General features: G+C 45.9%; 1 protein-coding gene across 1 annotated transcript in view; it reads left to right on the top strand.

Moving 5' to 3' along the window:
• The window catches only part of ERI3 (ERI1 exoribonuclease family member 3), a 134,801-nt gene that overhangs the window by 7,224 nt on the left and 100,536 nt on the right, over positions 1 to 27,041 (top strand). Inside the window, exons 2-5 of the mRNA XM_068406331.1 lie at positions 2,536 to 2,810; positions 16,895 to 17,011; positions 23,950 to 24,009; positions 26,243 to 26,334. Of these exons, the coding sequence (XP_068262432.1) occupies positions 2,559 to 2,810; positions 16,895 to 17,011; positions 23,950 to 24,009; positions 26,243 to 26,334 (521 nt within the window). The 5' untranslated portion in view covers positions 2,536 to 2,558. The remainder of the gene's footprint in view (positions 1 to 2,535; positions 2,811 to 16,894; positions 17,012 to 23,949; positions 24,010 to 26,242; positions 26,335 to 27,041) is intronic.

Genomic DNA, 27,041 nt, shown 5'->3' with positions numbered 1-27,041 from the left:
CGGCACGCAATACCCCACTCGCGCACCTTTGTTCAGAGCATTGCTCACTGCTACACGTGAGGATGGGGAGGGAGGAACCTGAGCCTGTTGTTAGACATGGACCACCTGCAGAAGTCGTTAGTGTAAACAGGCACTAGATGTTGGCTGTTACTTCCTTCTGCTGACGTCCCGTGGTAGCTGTGTCACACAGACGTGCTCGGTCTGGACTGGTGCTGCCATGTCCGTGTGGTGACGTGCCTAAATCCTGATGAGACGGCCGGTTTAGCTGTGCCCTGTGGACTCAGTGGCTCGAGGACCTCTGCACCGCTGTGCATGGTGCCGACCAGCCTGAAGATTTGTGGGGTTCATGTCTGATGCCCTTGTCTTGCCAGTTAAGATACGTTAGAGGAGTGCTGATCTTGTTGTGTGTGGGTGGATAATGTATGTTTTATTGCCTGTGTTTGATATAGGGATTGGGGTCTGCGTGCTCCAACTGTATATTTTGCTTTACGCAGTAGGCTAAAGACCAGGTTTTACTGCAACTAACTTACAAGCTGCTTTATTCTGAGATATTATATTTGCCGTGATGGGCTTTGAGATTCATAGCCAGTAGCTTGAAGGTTTAAAGCACGTGTACCTTAAATATCTCTTATCTGGGGCAGATTAGAAGTGAATATAACTAACTTCTATTTGGCTGTAATGCATTTATTAATGACAGTAAAAGCTGTAGATGGAAAAGCAATAGGTAGAGCTGAGCCCCTTTAGGATAAATGCAGTGTTGGGCTGGCAGGCAGCTCTTCACTACGGTTTTGTAACTTTCAGTTTTCTGGGTACGTGCTGCCTGGCACACTGCTTTAATAAAGCAAGGAGCCCCCCAAAACGTGAAAGCTGCAAGGTGGGGACGTGTTGGCACAGTGGGCAGCGGCTCAGTGGCTCAAAAATCTCAGCTCCTTTGATTTTTGCCTTTCACTCAAAACCTTGGGAAGGGAAGGTTACCAAACGCGTGTTTACCCGAAGCACACAACCTGCTCAGCCGCAATTATCTCCTAATCTGGTCCTTCCGAGTTTCTCTAGTCTCGCAGGTAAATACAGATTTAGCTGTTATTCAAGGCATATTATTTACCTCATTAAGTGTGTGTTTTGGCACGTGCGTTATTTACCTGACGGACTAACGGATGGGAGAGAGCAAACGCTGTCTTTTGTGCAAACAGCGACTTTGTTCGCGGGCGGCGAGTTCTCCGTTTCGCCTTGCCTGTCTCGGCTCTGTGTCTCGCCGTGGCTGCTTCCAGCCCTTCATGGCGGAGCGGAAAGCGAGCGCAGGCGCGGGGAGGGCTCAGAAACTGGGCGGGTGGGTGGCACGTGGTGCGATGGAGCTCTTGCCCAGAGCCACGAGCAGTGGGACCAACCGTGGGAATGGATTTAAATCTCCATGTCTATGCAGCAAGGTGTGTGTATACATATATATATATACACACATATATATATACACACAGAGTTATAACGGGTACTGATATCCTTGTTTGAGAGGACAGGGTTATTGCAGTTTGCCTGTTTTTTTGCCATTGGTCACTGTACCCAGCTATCTAACACCTCCATGACTTTGGCTTGAACTCTCCAACCAACAAATGTGTATCTGTGAACAGCCCTGAGGCTGGCCGGCCTTGAGCAGTGACAGTCCTGTCAAGGTTTTCGTGCAATGTTTTAAAAGAAAAAGGTTAAGGGGGGAAAACCAGGCAGTCTTATATGGTTAATGTAATTTATTAAATATCATGTGTTAAATAGAAGCATCAGAAGGTGATGGCTGGGTGAGGTATTTCTTTGGGAGGGAGGCTGTAACCTATAGAGTCCTGCTTGCATTTTACAGTTCCTGCAGTCCCTGCAGTTCACGTGTAGGTTTGTTTAACCAATATCCTCCTCTGAGAATACCTGAAGTAAGAAATCAAGTGTAGCACTAGAATCACATCTCTGAGAAACCTCATACACAGAGCAAATGAGAACTTCCGTGGGGAGGAGCCTTCCAGCCACCAGACGTGTGGATTTATAGCAGAAGTGGGAGATTTCGGTGCGACTAACGGGCGTTTCAGGGCCAAGCTGTTTGGATGGGTTGTAGTGTTGATACGTGTATTGCTGTATTTAATTCCTACCGTGTATCAGAAGGTGCACTGTGTATGAAAAGATGAAAGGCCTCCTCAGAAATTTTAATGGGATTTAGATCAGATTTTCTATGTTTAAGCGGTTTGTGTTGTGTTCTGCTGTGATAAGGTTCTGCAGGGGGGTTTGATCTGGTGCCTGGAGCCATGACTGTTGTGTGTCTCATAGTTCTTAATTTAGGGCCATTTGCAAGAGGTTAATTTCCAGTTGCCCATGATTCTGGACACCTTGAGCTCAGTCCAAATGTCATCTGTCATGCTTAGAGCAGGTTACTGTGTTATTTCAGGTTTGCAGTGCTGGAACCTCCACCAGGAAGCACAGAGAAAATCCCCATCAGAGGACAGTGAAGAGGTACTAGCAGTGATGAGATATATGTATGCATGAGTAATATGAGTCTGTCTTCAGTTTCAGATGCCTCTGGATGTTCAATGATAGCACTCCTCCATACTGGAGCAGCAAAGTTTCCCCAAAACTTACTTCCAAGGGCAAGACAAGCTGTGTGCTCCCTCCTCTCGGCTGGTGTTCTCAAAGGGTACAGTTCCATCGTAAGCAGGAAACTGGCGTCCCACGGCTTTGGAGCTTCCATGGCAGCAATGTCATCCTTCCCTCCACAGAGATATCACTACTTCTTAGTGCTGGATTTTGAGGCTACGTGTGATAAACCACAGATTCATCCTCAGGTAAATAGTCAATCTTGTTAATTATCCCCTTGCAAGTTGCTGCTGCTGTTCTGAGCAGTGGAGGGAAAAAACACAGTGCTGGCTCACTCGTCTCCTCTGGTTTGTCCCACCTCCTTTCTGTTGCTGGTCCTTCAGGGCTCTTGCCAGTCACCTGCTCCCTCAGGAGCAATGCCAGGACTGTTCAGTGGGAAAGAAATGGAGGAGCCTGATATCCGTCAAGGAAGTGACAATTCATGTGTTATCAAAAGCATCTTTAAGTCATGTATGTTTGTCATCTGCCTGAACTGGGGAGAGTCTAAAAATTTTTGGCTGGGAACCTGGGAAAAAGGCTGTTGGTAACTAACAGCTTTAGGAAAAGAATAGTTTGGGTGATATGAATATGTGCAACATAATGGTGTTTCTAAGTGGAGAGGAACAATAGTTTTGAGCTGTCTGATCTTGCAGAAGTTATCTTGCCTGGATGTTAACTCTGGAGTGTAATGAGACAGGAAGAGTTCAGCTTCAGAGAGATTTTTCCAGTGCCCTACTGCTTGAGACATGCAGAGTTCCAGATGAAGTACAGAGGTTTTTCTGCAGACAGTTCTTCCATAGTAGCGTAGAGCAGATTAGTAAATATATTGTCAGTTGTCAGCAGAATGGACCTAGGTTTTCCATTAAAATTAGAAGAACATGATAAAGAGACTAATATGGGGTTGGTAATGAACAGAGAGAATTTCTGAGTCTCTAAATTGAACTCAGGCTTCTCACCCTCCTCTACCACTCAATTGGCCTGTTACTGGTATTGCCAGTAATATACACTTTGGGTCAGAATAACTTCTGTTTGCTTTGTTTGGAATATACTAAAGGCGAAGTGGTTTTCAGTGTGGTATCTCATTACTGAAGTGACTCAACACAGTGTGTTCATTTCCCAATGCAGCTGTGGTTTCGCTTGGGCTTGTCCTGTCAAAGGGATGCTCCAGGTTGGGATCAAACTTGACTCCTCTCTCCCCTGGCAGTGCCTTGGAGAGTGCTGCCAGCCTCTCATGTTTCCTGAAAAATGGACAGCAAATTCCCTGCTCGTTTGCTGGGTCTTTGTGGGAGGCTGTTGTGTCTCTGCATCCAGTTCTGCCAGCAGGGTCTTAACCGCTCTCCAAGTGAGATGTCAGGCTATTTCCTGCACTCTCTGCCTCGGGTGCACAGACCTGTCAAAGCTGTAAATTGGATCTACCTTGTCCCTTTGGATATGGGTTTGGTCTGTGCACATTTTGATGCAAAACCATGATGCATGTGGAGCTAGTTTACAGCTGGCAGTAAAAAGGAGCATGAGTGGAATATGATTACTACTGTTTTAAGGAGCTTTGTCCCCAAGTCCTTGCCAGGGAAAGTAATGGTCTGGGCCAGTGCAGATCTGCTATATATTTTGTTGGTGAGGTAGCACATTTAAGGTGGACATGCTCTTCAGTGTTGTTTTTCCAGTCTGCTGTGTTCAGTGCCGGTCTGCATCGTATAGTGTGTGGAAAGGGCTGTCAGTCCATCGCATTCTCACCAACAAATTAGTTTGACGAATAAAGAAATGGCTTTTGCTACGTGGGAATCAGTGTAGCTGGAAAGGCTGAAGGTGTCTGCAGGAATTGGGCAGCTTTATAAAATGAGACTTTAGTTGATGCCCCGGCCTACATCTTACCTTTTTGCTGACTAGCACGGCTTTCGTCCTCTTCACTGCTGGGCTGTGTATCATGGTGAGCAAACTGTGCCATGTATTTCAATGATGTTTTGTGGAAGGTTTTAGTGGCAGGATCTTTCACTGGAGCAGTGGCAGACAGGTTTTGAAGGTTTGGTCTGAGGACAGATCTGGGAGCTAGGAATGGTCAGGTGCTGATCTTCACTGTGATCCTGATCCTTTTTTTTGCTTTTGTTTTAATGCCTGCAAAATAGAAGTCTAGATACAATGAAATTTGAATGCATTGGGATTTGACGAGGAGGCTGCATATACAGAGCTAAGCGGTGATCCAGGTTACTTTAAGTGGGTAGGCATAGCTGTAAATTTAGCCAGCTCAGCCTAAAAGTCTTGCAGAGTGCACTTGCCACTGTGCAGCACATTTCACGTTTCTCACTAACTGCTCTTCAAAATATTCCGACTTCTTACCAGAAACTACTGAAAGAGCTATCTTTTTATCTATGCTAAGATGTGTGACTGCCACATCTGCTCCCACTCCCCCTGTATTTACTTGTACTGTTCTGCAACCAGCAGCCTTGCTGGCTTGATCCCTGAGGAAGTCCTTCATGCTCATTCTGGAGCCCTGAAGACTCCTTCATTTCCATTCCCTTTCATGCTGCCCAGTCTCCCTCCAAGGTCTCGTGGTATGGCCTCCATAATGGGGGTCAAGGAGGGTCAAGGACAGTGGTATTCCCATGGGAAGCTATCTGCATTGTGGCTCCAGTACCTGGGACTGCTGGCTGAGTGCCTTGTCGCTGCTGCCTTTTGCTTTACCACATCTGAGTCAGGCATGGAGGGTCCTTCATGCTCCCTGTCCTTCACCCACAGAGGAGTGGTAGCATCCTTGCAGTCCTGACTTCTGATGGCTTTCAACAGATATGTCCCTAAATCAAAGTGCATGTTTACATGCACAAAGAAGCAGCTTAGCTTTATGGGGTTTTCGGATATATTTATGAGTAATGAGACCATCCCAGAGAGAAAAGAAGGTGTGGGGTTTAACTCCATTGCCCCAGATAGATAGATGGGAAAACCTGAAAGAATAGAGCCACAGTCTGTGCCGTGTAGTGTTTTAGCCAGCCAAAGGTCAGTAGGGGTTGGCAGTAAAGAAATGTTTATGGCTGGCCCCTCGCATCACTTTAAAGCTTACCTTGTGCCTTTGGGATTTGATCCAAAGCCCAATGGGGTCAGGTGGGAGCCATCGTTCTGCAGAGGTCGGTGGACCTCGGACCACAACGGTGGTAGTGTGCTTCATTTTTCAGCTCTAACTCTGTGACTTTTTTTTTTCCCCTTTACTGTCTGCTAAGAGTTTAAGTTCCTGCTGCTTTTATACGCTGTCAGCCTGTAGAGCTGGGTACATATGGTGCTTTAGCTACACAAGAGAAGATGCATTAATAAGTGAGAGTCTTGCTCTTTTGTCCCTTTGTCCTTGTATACACCAGTGTTTATGGTGGTCAGTGCTTTCAGTGACTGTGTTAAGGAGCTCCCCAGGCTCAGATCCATGGCTGCCATGCCTGTATCCTTATTTTATTAATGCAGCGAGCGGGTGTGCCTCTTTTCGGTCAGCAAGCCAAGTATCTTGCCTTCAACTTCAGCAGAGTGGATCAGAAGTGATGGTTTTTTAAATGTAAAAAGTCTGAAGGTAGAAATCAGATCTGTTCAAAGCTGAATTTGAAATTAGGCTTCTACACAGGGTGTTAATCTCTACTGTAATCTACTAAAGCCACTTAAATGAAAAACAGATAATATTCAAGCTTTATATGTCTGCTACCTGGAAGCATAAAAGAGTATCAGACCCCTGAACTGGCAGAAGGAGCTGGGCCTAGGAGTTGCTGAGCTTCTGAATGAGCTTTTGGTAATGATGAGTTTATAAATTGTTTACGGATGATACTTTACTTGTTCTCTTAAACAGCACATTTTAACTACAGAAATATTTTGCTATTTTTCTTTAGTGTATCCTACATATTTCAAGTTTGTTTAACGTGCATTTTGATTATTATTTTAGGGGAAGTTGTAATTATTAATTACTATCAAATTAAACTGGACATACCTGGTAATTTAATAAATACAGAACATCACTCACCATTTCAACATAAAACCATAAACACTGCGACTATGGATAAACATATGTTCAGTTACTAATTTATTTTTAAGTGTATAAACAGATCTGGATGATCGTAGTACGTTTCCTGATTGGCAAAAGCATATTAACAAACGGGAGCCAGTCTTTCTGTAAGATAATATTAAGTACAAATGCATGACAAGGTTAAATTGGGTTCAGGCTGTGTTTCCTTGAGTGCTGGTGTAAAAGAGCATCAAAGGGGTTTTCCCCTGAACATCTGTCCTGCAGTTCTGGCTGGCAGTTGTGGGCAGGTGCCGCTGGAGTGGCTGCAATGATCACTGCCTCTCCGCCGCCCATACTGCTCTACTCGTGATCTCGTTCCCATGGCAGGGACAACTGAATGATGTGTCTCTGCTTCTGAGCCGCTGTGATTTATAGACTGACCTTGTAATGGGAATGGATGTTGATTTGCACCAAATTTAGGCTGTAGCAACAGATGTGCAGTCCCTGACGGGCTCCCTGCTCAGGGTGAGTACACAGGGGATGGACAAGCCGCTTTGGGAGCCGTAGCCTAAGCTCAGAGGACTTTCTAGGAGGAATATGTCCCTGAAATCACAAACCTGCTGCAGGAGGAGGTTATGGAGGGACCACTGGTCCAATGGAAGCAGGCTGCGAGGTATCTTCTGTGTGCTCTTCGATCAGTGCTCTGTGGAGCCTGTGTCGAGGCGGTTCCAGCTGAAGGCCAGGATGGGAACGCAGAAGGTGGCTCACAAAGTAACGGAGATTGTCACAGTCCTACCCAGAGGTGGATAATGGAGATGTGCCTGTGCCTACCTATTCTATCTAGACATCCCCGCGTAGCAGCTTTCTTCTTGCACGGTTTTTGTGTGGCTGTTAAGCTCAGTGCATTAGAAATCACCTGCCAAAACCTTTATTAAGGATGATCATGAATTGCTGAAAAGTGAAGAAATTCAGGCTGGTTTCCCATGGCAACTTTAACTCAGCACTCTTGTGCATTAGTGTTACAGTGGAATATTAATCTGCAATTACCTGTCTTCATGCAGCTTAGGCTTGGGTGTAGTTTTAAATACCGAGTTCTCAATTCAGCTTCTTACAATGTTGTTTCTAGAGGAATGCCATTAAAAATGCACATAGCAGTCATGTAAAGTCTTTTTTTTTTTCCTTTTTACTAAAAGTAAGTTAAAAAATTTATGTATTTATCATCTCTTTGCCAATTATGGCTGTTGTTATGCCATTCTTCTTATGTCGGAATGCTTTAAGTTCCTAGAGTGGCAGGAAATAGCTCGTATAAAAGCTGTTTCAGATGGGTTTTTCTGTTCACATTAATTTTTTGAACAATCTTTTGAAAAACTTTTTGAGGCCGTGTAGCTAGTTCCTCTGAGCAGTTAAAAATTTTGCAAAGAGCACATGAATATCCATAGCTCAACATCCTACAAGGTGCATCTGAAATTAGAGATGCTGTTCTTTAATCATATTTTCCATATGTCATGTGCTTCATTGTAATTCTGTTGGACTGTTGTGAAATCTTATTTTGACCAATATGGAGAATAATGTCTTTATTTTAAAAGGTGTAGAGAGAAGACCAGTGTTTCAGAGAAGCTTCTGCAGGGTCTGAGACACCAGGTGCAGTGTAACCCTCAAAAGCTGCGTTCTCCACGGCAGTCATTTTGCCTTGGAGACCTCCCTCATTCTCCCAGTAAGCGGGGACAACCTTGCTGTGACCCATATGAATCTGACAGGGCAGGTTATGGCTTCAGGCAACAGAATTAGCTGTATTTATTTTAAACCCGATGAGCTAGAGAACATGAACAGTTACTGAACCCAAATCTCCTGGAGAGCACAATCACGAGACCACCAGGCAAGACATCTGATGTATGAAAACAAATTCAAAGCAGTTTCTTGTTTAAAGATATAAACCCAGCATTATTATAGCAACAAGCCTAAAATACCAAGGCACTCAGGTGGCCAATTGCTGCAGTTCTAACCTGACCCAACCTGCTTAGCTTTTGGCTGGTTATTGACAGGCTGATGAGATGACTACTTTAAAGCAATCAGTCACGTTGCCCTTTCCCTTGCAGCGTGCGGGGACCCCGCATCAGTTATGCATCCCGGCGTGCAGTTCCCCACCTGTGCTGTTTGAACACTGTATCCTTAGCTGTGCAAACATTACACATCGTTTAGGTGACAAGTTGCAAAGTTAAGTAGACTTGTTGTTACAGCAGAAAGTAGTTGAGCGGCAGTCACCCTGAAAAGAAAAGATCCAGGCTAGCTCAGGAATGCGTAAGTTCACTGTGTAGTGTTTAAAGGTTTCTTTGCCTCTCCATAAAGCCACTGATGAGGGTAACGTGTGCTGCTGGAAATGTTCACACCACGTGCGTTTCTGAAGTGAAGGGAATGGGTGCCACAGGTTTGTACACTCGCTGCGCTTGTCCTGCCGTGTGCGTGGCCCTGTGTGGTCGCTGACGATCGGTGCGTGCCTGCTGCTGTTTCACAGCCTCTGAGGCACGGCAGGTATTTCGCATACCTCTCAGCATGATGTTTTAAAAACTCCATGGTGTGGCATCTGTCTAGCGTGCTGCGCTGGGACGCTGCTTAGGCTGCTGTGGTTGTTGCCGCACTAAGTGATCTTCTTTTCGTTTTGAACAAAACCTTCCTGGTAAAGAGAAAGTGCAGCTCAGTGATTTTTGGCAAGAAGGGCACAGGACATGCCTAAGCCTCGTGTTTTCTTCCCCTCTGTGCCAAGCTGGCTGTGCAACCAGCCCTGTGCTCTCTTTGTCGATCTGTGCACTTGTTAGCTGGCAAAATAGCTCCTGGTTATGTTATTTAGTTCCTCTCTGTCAGGCAGAAATGCGCTGTCACCAGCAGCTAGTTGTGATGTTTGTAAAACCGTGGGTGTTCATTTACATGCACTAGCATGCCCTTTCTGCCCATCCCAGATGTTTTGGTGTTGCTGGGAATATTGATCGCTTGTGTGTCTCAATATCAGGTAAAGAGGTTGGGTCTTGAAATGATTTGATAATTCTGCAACGGGGACTGCACAAGTTGGTTGCCTGCAGTAGAAAGGAACGGACGTGAAAAAGAATATAGTGTAGTTGTCATCTTGCAATGGAAAGGTAATATTTGGAAATGTGTGTGCTGTTGTAACCTGGTTTGAGTGCTAAACATCCCGCCAAACTGCCAAGTTTAAAGTGTTGTTGGTTGTGTCGGTGGAGGTTTTCTGGGTGGTTAAATATATGTCAGTAGTGCTTGAAGAAACAAGTTGAAATGTTCATGTCTGTTGGTCTATATTCCTCATCCCTGATGTGGAAAGAGAAGGGAGGTTCTGCCTTATTTGTGATGTCTGGATGCTGCTGGAAAGATCAAAATATCTCTGTGGGTTTGCCTCCCACCCCGTGGAGGCAGGTGAGCTGATGCTGATGTTGAGAGGCAGGAACCAGCCTGGGAGCAAATGACTACCGAAAGTGTTGTTCAGGATGGCAGGAGAAGGGTTGTGAGCCAGCTGTCGAGATTTCAGGTACAATGGCAGGTATGAAAGAAGTCCCAAAGACCACAGTGATAAGTTTAGAGGGAGAATGTAATTTGTGAGACATGTGGATCCTCCTTTTCTTGGCCCTGTAAGAAGAGACCTCAGCTGGGTTTGGACTTTGGACTCCATATTTCAAAAAAAAATTGAGACCATTTCAAGAGCATCCAAAAGAGAAACAGTGAGTGTGACCGGGGGTCTGCAGAACACAACCTGTGAGTGCAGGCTGGATGACATTGGCATTGTGTTTAGTGCAGTGGAGAGAAAGGTATGTATAATGAGGTCTTCCATTACAAAAATGAGAAAGGTGATGTTACAGCTTGTGTCTGTTGTGGGCAGGAAGAGCAGTCATGAATTTAAACAACAGCAAGGGAAATTCTGATTAGACATTAGTCTTATCATTGGGAAGTTTTTCCTAATGAAACAGGAGGATAGAGTGCCTGGGGAGCGTGTGAGTCTCTCTTATTGCAGTCTGTAAAAACAGCCTAGACAAAGTCAGAAATGATTTAGGGGGAGGTGATGCTGCCCTTGGGCAGGTGCATGGACTAGATGTCTCTCTTAAAGCTCAAGCTCCTGGAGGCATGTGATTAGATGGGAATTTCAGCTTCTATTAAAGAAAGAGAAATGGTCCCTCACCCTCACAGTTGTAAGGAAGTACCTGAAAATAAGAGCCAGGTTTGATGCCAGTGCAGAACCCAAAATGCAACTCAGAATTTATATTTGAGGAAATCCAGCCTTTGACATTGGTCTCCATTGCCTGAGTGTTGGATTCACCTAAGAGCAGGGGGAGGAAGAAACCTTGGATATTCAGTGATGGAGCAGCAGAATTTGTCTTCACATCATCTTATCCCAGTGTTCCATGATCTTTCCATATTCCTGCCAGTTCCCCTGTGTTTTGATTTTGATGTGTATTTCCCGTCACACTTTTCAGGGGTATAACAGTTGTTTAAATGTATTAAATAGTTGAGTGTATGCAACTATGTACTTTAGCTAGGTAGTGATGGAAAAAGAAATTTGGGGTCAGCTACTTCCCCAAAGACCTTTTGGCAGGGTTAATCAGTACACTGAGTAACTTACCCAGGACAGAAGTGCTGAGAGACTCCTCGCCGCGTGTGTGCAGGTAGGTGTCCTTTGGCAAGTCAGCATAGCCCTGATTCAGCAGAAGTCCTGCTGTCCCCCACTGCAGAGGTGTTGCCTTTATGGTACTTGTTTTGGTTAGTTTAATAAAAATTTAGAAGCGGGGAAAAGACCTATGAGGTCATCTCGGTTACTGCCCCTGAGGGCCAGTGCAAGGCTGCTCGCTTGGAAATGGCTTTAGTTAAAATAATAATTAAGGCAGAGGATGGAAACTGGGGAGGCGAATCTGTTAGGCTAGTGCTGTCCTTACTATGTCCCTTTTCGATTTTAATTGCCTTGGAAAAAAGGGAAAATCACAAGGCTTTAAAAGCTCTGATTCTTCCTGCTTTTCAACCCCCCGCCCCCTCCCTGATCTTGGAGGCATCAACTCTCATCTGTCAAAGTGTAAATCAGCAATTAAAACACAAACAGCGAAATGCCAAAGATGACCCGAAGCACAAAGCAACTGACAAACAAGTCCGGACAAATCGGCGGATAATTTATAAGCATTGCCCTAAAATCTAATTATTTGGCAATTCGAATTTGCAGCCGGCCAGGGCTGTGCAATAAATTTAACCCGCCATAAATTATTTAGGAGCAGCCCGTGGTGTAAATCAAAAACACGAGTGTTTGTTTAAGAAATAAGCTCCATGTGCATAGAATGACTTTTTTTCTTTTAAGGGGGGGGAGCATCCCTCAACAAAATGAGCTGGTACTGAGCCTGTCCTATTTCCATGGAGACTCCCTTCCCTCTTCCGCCCTTAGCTTTTTTGAAGGTGTAAAGTGGTCTTTTGGTAGGAAGTTTTATGCTTTTCTTTATCAGAAAAATCCTTTTCTCTCAACGGCCTCTGCTTGTTTTTATTGCATTTTGAACAGTCAGCTCTGATTTTTATGGGCATCTTTTATTCTTGTGTTTATTAAACTTCTTCACATCAGGGTGGGCGTAAGGGATAAATTATTCTCTGGTAGTTTTTGAACTGAACAGGCCACACGGTCTTCCTCAAATGTATAAATCAGTGTCCTGAAGTGTGCCCTGTCTGCTTCGCACGTGGGCTTCTGGATTAAAAGGTTTCGAGAGCCGGGAAGTTCTTGCTGGGCACTGTATTCTTTTCGTCTAATGGTGTTAGCGCTCCCCAGATCCAAAATGATAAGCAAAAAGATTCCTCTGTAGTAGTTCGTGTAACTTCAGGTGCTTTCTTCTCTGAACTCGAGATCTATCTGTTACAGGAAATTATTTAGTGAGTGTGGTTGTGTGCTTGTTCATTTCTTCTATTAGCAAGAAGATGGAGACAGCTGAATTTGTGCATCCCTATGTTAAAGGCGGGGGAGTTTCATTTAGGATGATTGGGTGGGGAAACGCTGGGTTTACAGCAGTGCTTTCACGTGCCCTTATGAATTTTTCAAATCCCTCTTAAGAGGAAGTCCCCAGCCATTCCGCAGTTACCCTGAAGCCTCCTGCTGCCGCTCAGCCCCCTGGCCTGCCTGGGACAAGCCAGGTTGCACGGGAGGCTTACACCTGGGACCTCTTTTTTGGGGCAACATTTTTTTTTTTAAAGGCAAAAATTCTAGGCAAGCTGTCCCACAGATTTGCTTGAAGTGCCATGAAATCATAAATGCAAGATTTGTTGTAAAGAGAGTGGACCTGGTAATGGATATGTATAAGCCTCCGGCTCTGTAGGTTCCTATTGTTACCGTGTTTGGGGCGCAGCTGAGGGGAGGGACAGGGTGCCGATGTATTTTTCTTTAAGCGTGTTAATATTGATTTTAGAAGCTCTGTGTTCCAACAATATAAATGCAAATGCCTTGTAATTGGGAGCCGCGTGCAGAATTTCTCAACAGAAAACATGTTCAACTTTTCATGACAATGAAAGGAAAATAAAAAGCCGCTTATTTATTGCTGGCGGTTTGAATCCTGGTTTTCCTTTCAAGATACTTTGCAGTGCTAAAAAAAATACCTAATTGCAGTGCTCACAAAATTCAAATGGGTACATTTGTTCTTCTGGTAGCTTGTGGATATTTGCAGGTGCTGGACACCCTCAGCATTATTTCAGCACATCCATAACTTCTGGTAGTGCTGTAAGGAAAAGCTGGGGGGGCGGCGGGGAGGTCTTAGAAGCCCCAAATGCTGCTGGCACAAATCACCGCTGAAGTTAGAACGTGTACTCAGTGTTGGAAATGGCAATGGGTGAGGATCTCAGGGTAGGAGTTATGGATGATCAGACTCTGATAAAAGAAGGGAAGTGTCAGGGAACCTCTTCCTTTTAATTCCCTTGTGCCGCTCACCTCCACCTTTCCCACCTGGGAAGGAGCAGCGGAGGTCCTTGACAGTGGAGATGGAGCTGAGCGTGTTGAGCTCACCGGGCTGCTGTGAAACGTGAGAGAGCGCCCGGCTGCCTTCCTGCGTCACGGTCTGTTGGGGGGGGGTTGTGTGCATGTGTCTAAGTGCTCACCGTTTCATAATAATTACTAATGAAATTCTAGATCTGTAATAACATTTTGGATATCTAAAACAAACCATATGCTTGTAAAAAAAAGAGAGAGAAAGGAAAAAAGTGGAAACAGATCAACTTTAAGCCATAAATTCTTGGTAATAGAGGCCTCTTTTTTTTTTTCCCTCATTTCTGTTTATGTTTGATAGATATTTTTGTTTCTGCAGGAATGTCAACTCTTAATTTCATGATGTATCATGGGCTTAAGAAAATTGAATTTAATAAAGGCAAAAGATGAATGGCACCTTTAAAGGTCCCAACACTTGTCTTTATTAGCAGGACAAACTGCAGGGTCTCCAAACACTGCTTCTCTCCAAATGAAAGTTTAAATGAAAAGTACAGCAGTGTCACAGGTTAAATTTCATTGCAGGACTGGCTAACATCGTTAGTGAGGAGTGGGGCTGATTTCATGGGGCTGGTATCTGTTGCCTTAGATACCAGTGGAGCAAACACTGCCAGAGACTGGAAAAAATCTCTGCTATAGGAAGCGTGCAGATAAACAGCCTTTTGGGAAAGGTCCTTTACCACTTGCTTCAAAAACTGACCAAATAAGCCCAAAAGAGCATCTGCGCTTTCTCCTGAGATACTCAAGTCACTCCTGAGGTTCCGCCCCAGCTCGTGGCCACGCACTTCCCACAGATCTGCAGTAATTCTGGATATTGTTGAATTCTCTACATTTTTTTAGTACAGCTTTTTATTTCCTCTGTCTGTCTTAATCCGACCCTCCTGGAAGTGCTTTTTGCCTTTGGTTCTGGAAGGCGAGCGACGCCTTTGTGTATCAGATCAGCGGCAGGGCTGTCTTTCAGTCTCGCTTTGCATCCAGCCACTTGATGGCCCCTGAGGATGTTTCTGGTCCCTTAGGACCGATCTCGGCGTGGCAACACAGCCCTGCTCTGAAATCCAGCCGGTGCGTGTCCCTCTCCGGGAGGAGGAGTGCTCGTCTTGCCCTGCCATGGACTTGCCCGCTTCTATGGTCACCCCTGGGTGAGGGGCAGACCTAAGTGACCATGAGCTGCCCCAGCGCAGTTTGAAGGATGGGGTGGTGTTCTCCTGGGGTTAAGGCTGGTTCTGTTACAACGTCCTGTCCATTGGCTTCAAACTTTTCACTCCATTTTCTTTCTGAACAGAAATTTGCTGCTTTCAGAGCCTATTTGTGGTAGTTGTTTTGAAGGGAGGATCGTCTGTGCCCAGCGTTTCTTATGCAGATTGGGTTTCTGGTGTTGCCATGGGTCGTCCTGGGTGGCTGAACCTGGTGAGTTTGGCTGCACCACAACAGGCGAGCGGGAGTGATGCTCAAGTGTTTTGCCTCTGCATCCTTCTCCCCTTCCAGCCCACGGGTGGAGTTTCATCTCTTTCCTCAGGAAACTTGGTGGCTCCTGGTGAGGTGGTACGGCCATGGGAAAGGATGCGCCCAACCCTCCGCTGTGCCTGCATGGCACGCACCGAGTGTGGCACAGCCCACCGTGGGCAAACGGTTAAGCCCTGTGTCCTCTGCAGCTTGACTGCTTGGTGTCTACACCTGGTCACTTCAGTACTGTTAACGCTTTTTTTTTTTTTTTTTTTTTTTTTTTTAACTTTCCATCTCAGTGGCACGTGCTCCCCGCGTGCCCTTGGCTGGGCTGTGTGCCTGCTGCTCCTGGGAGCTGCTCTGCTGCAGCCACGGGCTCTGTCCACCATGGAAACTGGGTGTTTCTCCTGGCTATTTAAATTATTTGTTGTTTCCATTTACCCACCCATCCTCTTGCCCTCCCTCTGCCTGCTGGGGTGGTGATGTCATCAGCTCATATGTATGACCTCACGATAATTTCCACCTGCAGGTCGTAGGGTTTGCAGTCAGGGTCCAAGAGCTGTGTTAGTTCCTCTGCAGCGGCTGCATTTTCCACATGCTAATTTTACTCGCAGGAGTTGGATTTTTTTTCTTTTTATTTTTTATTATTTCTTATTTGTCCCTTCCAGATGTTTTCAGGCAGTTTTTTTTGTTGTTAAACTAATTCCATTCATGTTTTAAAAATTTATGAAAGCGCTAATAAAAATGTCAAAGTGGTAAAAATGTTAGCTTTTGCTCTGCTTTGATTAAATTTTGCAAACTGTTTTTGAATATTAAAAAGCAATATTTTTTTTATTCTCTCCGTTTCTCTCCAGAAGTGATTTGAGAGGCTTGTTGCATGGGTATCACTCAGCGGGCTCATTTGCACTCCAGAACCTCAGTGCCATGCATCTCTATTAAATAACATAGACAAATTATTCTTTAAAGACACCAAACAAATTGTCACTTCTCCTCTTACATTAAACTGGAAGGAGGAAAGGGAGTGGAGAAGGGGGGGGGGTGAACACAAAGGATTTTATCGCTTTTATTCAGTGGGTGGCTTTTTAAATTTCATGTATATTTTTTAATAATTGAGAAATCCATCGCAACTGGATTTGTTTAAACTTTTTATTAACAGGTCCATGTAAATTTTTGATTGCTGATTATTCAAGTAATTGAACATTCTTCTGATGAAGAACGTTTTTATTTCCCTATCAGTATAAATTGGCTACAAAGAGGAAAATGAAGCAGGGCTTGCTACTGTGCTGTATCCCATAGGGATGGGTTTTGGGTCGGGGGGGCCTTCAGCTGCTCTCCTCACTGTCGGAGGAGAGCAGTGCTCTTGATGACTTTGGTTTCAGCCTCTCCTGGGAAGGAGGTGCTGCATGCGGTAGCTCCTGTTGTCTGTCTGGTGGTGTCCTCCAAAAGGACAGCAAGGTGGAGAGGGTGGGACTGGTCTTGGGGAGGGCACAGCCCCTGGGGTGTCCTTGCTAAACAGATGCGAGCCCACTGCAAGTGCGTCTCCATGTTCCCTGGGTTGTGCCAGCACGTGTGAGTGGTGCCAGACCATCTTCTTTAGGTTTGGCTTAGCCAGTGATGTGTGCGGTTGCAGCGCTGAGCCCAGAGGCATCCCTGCCACCTGTTCCAGCTGCAATGAGCATCAGCACCATCCTCCTCTCCGGTCACAGCGTCAGATGTGCTCTGTGCTCTGGCACCACTTTCTCCCTCATAGTGCAGAGCTTCGTGTCAGGCTTGTTTTTGTTTGGGAGTGTCAGACCCCTCTTTTTACAGCCAGCTTGCCAATAGGGATCATTTCCCACTTCATTTTTTGTTTGTTTTAAATGAACAGCTGCTTCTCTTTTTGCCCTATTCAGGAAATCATCGAATTCCCTATCCTGAAGCTGAATGGCAGGACGATGGAGATCGAATCCACCTTTCACATGTATGTTCAGCCTGTGGTGCATCCCCAGCTTACGCCCTTCTGTACAGAGGTAAAGTGCAAAGGTTCCCTGGTGCTCCAAGAGTCTCCCTGGGAAGCAGGTTTCCATTGCACCAGGGGTTGGGGTCACCTCTTCACGGTGCTGCTGCAAGGCAGTGTGTCATGCCAGCCTCGACAAGGGGAATCATTTTTTGTCATTGCAGTAAAGACCTCAGTTTGGATTCGTGAATAACTAGCTATGATCTGCTAACTAAGATCAGTTGTGTTTACGACTAATGAATGCCTAACTGGGTGACCACAAAATAAAAGCACTCGTGTTAGCTGATGCTCAAAATCCTGTAGCCTCTCTGTAAGCTCTTCATGATTGTGCCGTGCTGCCCTTTGGTGGGGAAGGTCAAAGAGAGCACGGTCCAAGGGAAGGAAGCATTGTACGGCTGCATGGTTCAGAGGCTCTAAATGACTCTCCTGTGGGCCTGCCTGTTGGGATTTGATGAGTCCTTCTGAGTGGTAGAATAACCCACATCTGTATTTTTAAGACTTTCTTTTTGATGTCGTGCTTGTGGGGCACTTGAAGTGATTGCTGGAGAAGTGGCCTCTTGTTACTTGGTTACTCTCGTTGTTGAGGACAGCTGCTCTCGAGCTGCGGCCACCTTTCTCTAGATAGAGATGAGAGGATGAAGGTGGTAAATATGATCCCTGATGGTTCAAAGGAATAGGGGGGCAGGGGTGGTTTTGTGGGTTTTTGTTTGTTTTGGTTTTTTTTTTTTTCTTTATTCAACACAAAAAGTTAACTGTTTCTGCAAGTGTGTTCTTCCTCCCTGCTATAGCCATCAGAACAAAGTTTCTAAGTTCCTTTTGCTTTGGGCTTTCTTCCTTTTACTCCACTATTTTGGTGTTGGCCAGCTCAGCAACTGAAGTACTGACTGTGGGAATCAGCAGGGTATCCAAGTTCTTCGTTCTGTCCTGGTCTCATCCAGGATCACCGAAACCGTGGTGTGTTTTCCCCGACCTCTGTGGCTGCAGGTTTAGGTCCTTGAAGTGCTTGTCCTGTGTGTACTAACTCAATGGAAAATGACTCCTCTATGTTAGGTGGAGTCCCCTCCAGGACCAACCAGCCCCTTCCATATTTCCACATTGTAAAAACAAATACTTTTCTTTTTTTTTATTCTCTTGTAACTAAAAACCAGCTGAAGGTATTTTATTTAAACTCAAAAAAAAAAAACCCCACTAAGCACAGAAAACATTATTCCCAGGTGAGGGGCTTTCAGAAAGCTATAAATGTGTGAAAACAGAGGGTTATAATGGAAACAGTTTTGCAACCTAATACTAGAAGGCTGGACAACTATTTTGGCTGTCCTTATCCCCATGAGACTTGCTGGACATATGCTCGTACAAATGTGATAAATCTCACATCTTGCACCTGATCTTTGCTAAGAGCACCGTCATCTTTTAGAGTAGAGCCCAAAATATCCTTTTTGCATGTCATCTAAATTCTAGAGAGAAGTCATCTCAGTCATTAACTCCCACCAAAATTCCTTTTTTCTGGAAATTCCTCTGTTGTGTCCTTCCCCCAGCTGCTAAAGGTTGCACCTCTGCTGTTGCACAAGAATCTGCATGACTTGCGTGGTGTGGCTGTCCGAGCCAAACAGAGCCTCCAGCTTGCTGCAGCCTGAGGACATTGAGAGGTTCTCTGGATGCTGAGCTTGTGACTGAGACATTCAGCCCATCTAATGCTCCTGCACTGCAGTGCTGGTTTCTTTGTCTTCTCTTGCTCACGGGAGCCTGGAGCAGCTGTTTGTGTCTCTGAAGGTTTGTGTCTCCTGCGTGGAGCCCTCAAGCAAGCGAGGCTGTGTCTGTGTGCTGGCCATGGGTTTGCAGGAGTTCCCAGGACGGGCATGGGTGTCCCAGCTGCCGCACTGCGCTGCAGATTCTGCCACTGACTTCAGTCTGGTGTCTTGTGTCCAGACTTGGATAAAAATGGGTAGTGCTGAGACCAGCAGGCAAAATGATGGCAGAACCCCCACCGGTGTGTACTGGTGGCACAAAATGGTCCAACTCTCCAGGTTTGGCAAGTTCTCTGTTATTAGCAGCGTGGGTTAGAGAGCTGGTTTTAATCCTAGCCTGGAAGCCACTGGCTCCTGGGCAGCCTCCCACTGCGCCTGTGCTGCTCAGTGCAGAGCATGGTCGCTGTCCCTCCTGGCTTGGTGGTCCCCCTGTTGACTTTGAAACCCTGCCCTAAGAGCCACAGGTGAGCTGGGTTGTACTGAGGACCTTACTGAACAGTTGCAAAAATATCCTTCCATATTTGCAGCTGCTTTTTCGTGGAGGCTGTAGTGGCTGTGTAGAGACCTGTGGGGTCGATGGCTCCTGCTAGGCATGTGCAGGGGTCAGCTCTGTGCTGCTAGTGTAGGTTACCCTGAGACTCTGGGGTCACACAGCCGGGGTGTGCTGTGTGTCCAGCTCCTGCGGAGCTGCTGCCTGCACAGCTCCAACGTTTGTCATTGACTTTCAGCTGGTTTATGTTTTTCGAAAAATACCCATTTTGCTAAATGCCAGTAAAGGGCTTTGTCTAGGCACCTCTACTTACAAAGGGTGAGATTTATTGGCCTCTTTGTCTACAAAGAAAGACCAGGCCTGATTATCAGATTGTACACCAGAGACAAGTGCTTAGGTAATCAGCAAACTGTCTTGGAGTAGAAATACGATGGTTTCCCAGATAAACTCTGTAGGAAAAGCAGTGGTGTTGACATTACACGAGAGCCTGTCTGCTGTGCTGCTGCTTTCCCCTTTCCCCTCCCCTCGCTGCCTTTGCTGGGAAGCAATAGGACTGCTTGGTATAGACTGTGTGTGGGAGGATTACCAGGGTTGCTCAACGTTACTCCTTGGGTCTGGAGTACCTCTCATGTCCCTCTTACTTCTTGAGGAAGACAGCACAGCACAGGAAGGGTGTCTGCAAGGGTGGAGAGCTCATGGTCACCCTCAGAACATCCCTTTGCTTTGCTTTTGGTGGGTCTGATTTCTTCCTCCGACTCCCCACACCAATGGCTAGAAGGATATCTTCCAGTGCTGGCTCACTCTATAGCCCTAATCTGGTCCCCTTTCTCTTGACCTGCTTCTGTAAAACAACAGGTCATGAGGCTTGGTTACGATGAGGGGTGTGCTGGATGTTAGACAGAGGAGGTGGAGAGTGCCTGCAAGTGGTTAAAAGCTGTTGTTAGGTATATAAAGCTCATCACGCCCTTTTGGAAGATGCGAGTGGTTTGTCTGATGCCCAAGAAAGTTCATGTTCATGCTTAAGTGAAAGGCTCCCTCTACACAGAAGGTGCTTGTAACAGGCTTTTTCGTGGTACTTTGCTCTCCTTTTATGATTAATTTTTATTGATTTTTTTTTTTTTCCTGAAGGAACAGACAATAAAAGTACAAAAAGATAAATGCCTTATAGCTTGTTCATGTTCCCAAGTACCATGTGCTTCTTGGGATCGCCAGTGAAACTTTACAATTGTGCAGTTTTATGTTTTTATACTTTATCAAAGCTGCAGGTAATGCTGCAGAGGCCCAATGCACTAGGTCGGGTGTTACAGATGGACGTAACTGGTGACAGAAAGGATCAGAAAGGGTGAGAGAGTAGAAATCTGGTCCCTTTTGAGCACTCTCTGACCTGTATTGAAATGTACCCATGGAGACAGTATATCCTTTTGTGCGACTTCTGCGGCATGAATCTTGCGTGCCTGTGTGCTTGGTGATGTGTTCTTGTATGGATAAGTTGGTACTTTGCTTGGCCTGGCAGGGAAGGAAGGAAGGAGTCTTCAGCAAGATCAGGCAGTGACTCTTTGGTGGGACCTCTGCGTCCACCTTCCTGTCCCTCCCTCCTTCTGATGGGAAATGTCTGGATGAGGCCATTTCACCACGGCCATCAGGGGTGGGGTGCTGAAAAGATGCAGTCCTGAGGTGCCCGAAGCGGTAGAACCCATTTACATTAGTGCTAACCATGATACTGAAAGGTTACCTGTCATCCTTAGTACAAGAAAGATGCGGACCTGTTGGAGCATATCCAGAGGAGGGCCACAAAAATGATCAGAGGGCTGGAACACCTCTCCTATGAGGAAAGGCTGAGAGAGTTGGGGTTGTTCAGCCTAAACAGGAGAAGGCTCTGAGGAGACCTTATTGCGGCTTTTCAATACTTACAAGATGGGGACAGACTTTTTAGTAGGGCCTGTTGCGACAGGACAAGGTATAATGGTTTTAAACTAAAGGAGGACAGATTTGGACTAAATATAAGAAATAAATTTTTTACAATGAGGATGGTGAGACACTGGAACAGGTTGCCCAGAGAGGTGGTAGATGCCCCATTCCTGAAAACATTCAAGGTCAGGTTGGAAGAGGCTCTGAGCAACCTGATCTACTTGAAGATGTTCCTTGGGTTGGACTAGACCTTTAAAGGTCCCTTCCAACCCAAACTATTCTGTAATGCTATGATCCTTTCCCAAAAGCTCATCTTTTAGCCACTTCCAGAGGTTTGATTTGAGCTGCCCTATGAGAGGCAGAGCCAGCACTTCGCAGTAGGTGAGCTGTCCACCTGCGCTGGGTGAATGCATGGAGAGAAAGATGGCAAGAAAAGCCAAAAACAAGCCAGTGAGCTTTAAAAACTGCTCTAAAGAGCTGTGAGTTAATCTCTCAAATCTGTTTGCCTCTCAGAGTATGGGAAGTCTGTAGGTAGCAGCTGTTACCCAATTAAAATACAGAATAATATAAAAACAGTTTCTGGAATATAAGAGAGTGTCTGTGTCCCTCTACTTCCTTAAAATTCTACCTCATAATGGCTTGATGAACTTGAGAAACCCACCTAGAGGAACTCTGCATTCTTAAAATTAAAATACATTCCCTAAAAGGTATATATTACCATTCCATGGAAGTCACTATGAGAAAATAATCTTTCCACTTACAGCTTATTCAGTGAGTCAGGTATTTGGTATTCATTAAATGTAATTACAGTTTAATTGGAGTTTAATCTCTTTTTTTTTTTTTTTCCCCTTCCTCTGAGTTTGATGCTGTAAGCCAAGCAAAGCAGCTAAAGAAACAGAGAGGTAGAAACCATTGAGCTGCTTTCGGTTGCCACACATCTAATACAGCAGAACCCTGTGGTTTGTGAGAGGGCTTATGTTTTACGAGTAGGTTGAGCTGGTCTGCGTGGAAGAGTTACTCCTGGGTGGTGGGGGGGCTGTCAGCACCTCTCAACTGGACGCTGTGGCTTCTGGAGGCTCGGATGCGTGTGCAGGCAGCAGGGCATGCTCCTAGGCTGTGTTTGACCTTTATTTTATGAAAACGTGTGAGATGTGTAGCTTCAGGAAAGTGCCATATGAAGTGAAATCCTGTAGTGTGCACTTGTTTTAATAATGATTTTTTTAATTACTTGGGTGCATTGATGGCAAGCTACTGACCTCCGATATTCAATATGTTAAAAGACAGTTTTGTCAGTTGGAAGGCAGACAGAAAAATTATCTATTTTCCATGTGCCTCAAGCTATCCTGGGCAGACAGAGGCAGAGACCCATGAGACTGCATCTTTTAATGCGTGTGTCTAGCTTTGAAGAGCCAAGCAGTCCGGGTACAGTCAATAGGACTATCTGTTGGCAGGACCTGTTCCTAAGGAACCTCCTGAAAAACAGAGTAGACCAGGGTTCTGGAAGAAAGTGGTTTTCTTCAGATTTCATTCAGTTGTTTTAAATACAATTTCAAAATGCAGAGGGATGCTCTGAGGAGAAGGACTTGGGGGTGATGGTTGATGAGAAGCTCAACATGAGCAGGCAACGTGCACTTGCAGCCCAGAAAGCCAACTGTATCCTGGGCTGCATCAAAAGCAGCATGGCCAGCAAGTCAAGGGAGGTGATTCTGCCCCTCTACACTGCTCTCGTGGGACCCCACCTGTAGTACTGCATCCAGCTCTGGGGCCCCCAACATAAGAAGGACATGGACCTGTTGGAGCAAGTCCACAGGAGGGCCACGAAGATGATCAGAGGGCTGGAGCACCTCTCCTGTGAAGACAGGCTGAGAGAGTTGGGGTTGTTCAGCCTGGAGAAGAGAAGGCTTCAGGGAGACCTTATAAGCAGCCTTCCAGTACCTGAAGGGGCTACAGGAAAGCGGGAGAGGGACTTTTTACAAGGGCATGTAGTGATAGGATGAGGGGTAATGGTTTTACACTGAAAGAGGGTAGATTTAGATTAGATATTAGGAAGAAATTCTTTACTATGGAACAGGTTGCCCAGAGAAGCTGTGGATGCCCCCTCCCTGGCAGTGTTCAAGGCCAGGTTGGATGGGGCTTTGAGCAACCTGGTCTAGTGGAAAGGTGTCCCTGCGTGTGGCAGGGGAGTTGGAACTAGATGATCTTTAAGGTCCATTCCAACCCAAACCATTCTGTGATTCTGTGATTCTGTGATTCTGTGATTCTGTACTGTGATCAACTATGGGAAAGTACGTGTGCTGGCTGCCCAGCGCAGGGGAGGATGACTGGGTCTGCTCTGGGTCTCCCTTACCAACTGTCTGTTCTGTTCATCTAACACTGTGCAATTTTGGTGTCACTGCGACAGCAGGGGAATGACCAGAGACCCCGCTGGTTACCGCTGCCTGTGTAAGTCAGGGCAACATCAAAACTGGTGCAATGCATGTTGAAAAAGGGCAGCATTTTGGGCATTGTGCCTGTATGTGAAGCAGAGGGAACCACTGCTCCCCAGATGGATCCTGCCCTGCTGAGAGTTTACTGTTTTATGGTGTGGGTAGGAACCCCCCTACATTTCTGTGTTTGGGATGAAGCTGTGCCCTTGCCCGTGGCTGGGGAGCTGCTTGGGTCGCCTGCTGTGGCTGGCTCCTCAGCAATGTCCATATGGGTCACAGGAGCATGTTTTGGTTGCAGTGAGATGGACAGGAGAGGAGACCTCTCTAATGATCTTTTTGAGTGCTGCTCTGATGCCTGCTTTCTGTTTGTCTCTCATTTCAGCTGACTGGGATTATTCAAGGCATGGTGGATGGGCAGCCGAGCCTCCAGCAAGTGCTTGAGGTAAGCAGAGTAACCTTTAGTTCCTGAACTCTGACCTCTGCTCCTGTCTTCTCCTCTTCATCTCTTTCCCTGCATCCTCCCCTTGCTGAGAATCGAACCGCGTAATTTGACTATGATTACAGCTTCATTAGAATAACATTTGCTGTCACGTTGGTGACACGCTGTTGAGAGTATTGAACCATTGATCTGTCATCTCCAGCTGTTCATGTCAAGGGTGCTGACAAGATATCCAAACTCCTGCCAGTGGATAGGAGAAGAGGCAATTCTTGCTTGAGCCAGTTTTAAAGCACCAAGATATTGCTCGAGACCATTGCTCCAGGAGCTTCTGCCTTCATTTTCTTTTCCCCTCCCTCAGCACTTTATTAAATTAATTTTTTCTACCTATTTAAATGCTCAATAATACATGTAGTATAGAAAGAAAATGCCCCTAAAATGTAATCTGGAGGATGTGCAAATGCGGATATAGCCCTAATAATGCCATCTGCTTAATGTTGAATTCCTACAGCATTTAGGGCTTAATTAGCTTGGAAGTATTTCTCCATCAATAGCTTTTGTTGGTAGTCAAATAGTGAAGGAAACCTCCTCAAGCAGAGCCTGCTCGGGCTGCAGGTTGGTGTTCGATCCATTGTCTCTGTCAGGATTTCCACTGCTGTGTTACCTAATTGTTCCTAATCAGAATAATTGCAACAATTGCTTATCTGAGGAAATCAAATTAAAGGCTTTAAAATCCTCCATGGAGACAGCACTTCATGGGCTCTCACACCAGGGAGTTTAGAAAGGTTACCACTTCTGTCCCTCGCTCCAGCGAGCCTCGTGCAGGGCTGGCTGGAAGATCCTGGCAGCCCAAGGGAGTCAGAAGCGTGGCTGAGAGGCTGGATCCTGCTTTGGGGGGGCTTTAGTCCAGAGGGTGTTGGACAATCAGTCACAGAAAGAAGCACCGTCCTCTGCCAGAAAGGCTGCGGCAGTGACACGAGGCCGAAGGTGATGCTCTGTGAAGGTCACATCTTGTATCCATGCAAACCCCCAGCTCTCCCAGGTGCTCTCCAGAGAGCATGTAGCAGCGATGCGTGTCCATGCCTGTGCCTGCTTCCGCAGGAGGGAGGGCCCTCTTTGCCTGGGTGGGTGAACGTACGTCGCCGCTGGAGTCTTACAGGAAATGGTTCATGCCATTTCTATGGGAGCTTCTTAGAGTGTGGAAACATTTCTGTAGATTTTTTTTATTTGGACTGAAAAGATCTTCATACAACAGTGTGTTCCTAGGTTAAAATGAGATTAGGGTCAGGCAGCTTCTGGGGCATGCTGATTTATTCAGGAAAGGAAGGTGTCGAGCAAGGGAAAAGAGGAGGGCTTTCTTTTGCTGAAGCACTGGAAATGCTGCTACTGAGGCTGCATATTAGCAGCTGATTGCCTGTCACCTGCCACTGGAAGATTTTTGGCACATCATTTGCTAGTTCTAGCTGGAATAAGTGTCTATGCAGGGGCTTTAGTCTAGGTTAGTTCCTCCTGGTTAATCTTTGAGGTGGATGTGCATCCTCCAGATTAACGTGGCCCATTTCTGAAGTGGATCCAGAACATCTGTCCCTGTGGGAGGTTGATCAGGAATAGTGGATTCACTTTAAATCCACACTGTACCCTGAACAAGCACCTCCTCAGAACCATAAGGAGGAAAGAGAGACCCAGCCTGGAGAGGAATTGGATGCGTGGCGCTGCTTGTTACTGCCATACAGTGCCTGTGTGTGCCCAGCCCTTCCATTTCTCTCCCTCTCCCGTATCCCCTTGGAGCTATATGAACTGGAGCATGTGAGAAGTGCTGTAGATGAGGGATGCCATCCCAGGATGCCCAGTTTTCTCCTCACTGGAGGGGACACAAGTTACACTCACTACCAACCCATTTTGTACACAGAGGGGAAAAGTGGAGGAGGAATTCCAGGTAACGGCGCAGTTGTATTGTCCCGTTAACGCTGCACAACTTCCATCCCTCCACGAGCAGAGCTGCTGTGGTGTCTGATAAGATCATCTCTGCTTTGGTTGCCTGATGTCTGCTATCAGAAATCTTCAAAGGTCCAAACGTGCTGTTGTTGAGATGGCAAGCAAAGAGAGGAGAGAGAGAGGGAAAGGGTGGATAAGATCACAATTTTCTTCTCTCTTGATTGCAAGCAGCTTATCTGAGTTTAACTGTTGTGGCTCGGACTGTCTCTGCAAAACTCATCCCCTTTTCTTGCCTTCCTTTCAGAGGGTTGACGAGTGGATGGCGAAGGAAGGCCTCTTAGATCCCAGCGTCAAGTCGATTTTTGTGACCTGTGGAGACTGGGATTTGAAAGTCATGTGAGTATGGAAGGGAAGGGAGATTTTTCTGGGCTTTGTTGCTCCGTGCTTGCCTGTAGTGCATACATCTTTGTCCTTACAAGCCTCCGACTGTCCCTAGTCTTTGTTTCTTAGGAAAATCATTGTTTGCTGTGCATAATTGGGAGTGGAGGGTTGTTTAAGAAGACAGGTGGGTGCTGGGCATAGTGCAAGATCGCTGCCTAGGATGTTCCCTGTAACGAATGAACCCTTTCAGAACCCCAAGAAAGGTTTAAACTGGAGCTTTGTGATGTTTTCCCTTTTATCCAGTATACTATCCAAAGGTATGGATATTTCTGAGTGCATACATGGAACTCTGTTTCTGTACACCCAAATCAAGCAATGGTCCTTACCTGACTTCCACATGCAAGGCTTTGTCTCTGTCATCTTGGCACGCTAACTGGATGTGAATCAGAGAGTAGTCTTTGGAAAGAGAGTACAAGCCAAGTCTGGCATGCTTCATCAGTGTTCTTACCGTTAAGATCATCTTCATCAGCTGGGCAACTGTATCTGGAGAGTACCAGGTGGGGACCTGTACTGGGATCTGCAAGTGTCAGTGCCTGTGCATTTTTTGTTATGAAAATAGCTAGGCCACCAACCTAAAAATGTTATTTAAAAAAAAAAAAAAAGAGTTAAATGTCTAAGAATTAGATTAGTCTAATCTGTAAGGTGTTTGTCGGTCAGTGTCA

This window comes from Nyctibius grandis, chromosome 8, assembly GCF_013368605.1.
Source record: "Nyctibius grandis isolate bNycGra1 chromosome 8, bNycGra1.pri, whole genome shotgun sequence".
Lineage (NCBI taxonomy): Eukaryota > Metazoa > Chordata > Aves > Nyctibiiformes > Nyctibiidae > Nyctibius > Nyctibius grandis.
The sequence above is the reverse complement of the archived record's forward strand: the minus strand, read 5'-3'. Positions and strand labels throughout refer to the sequence as shown.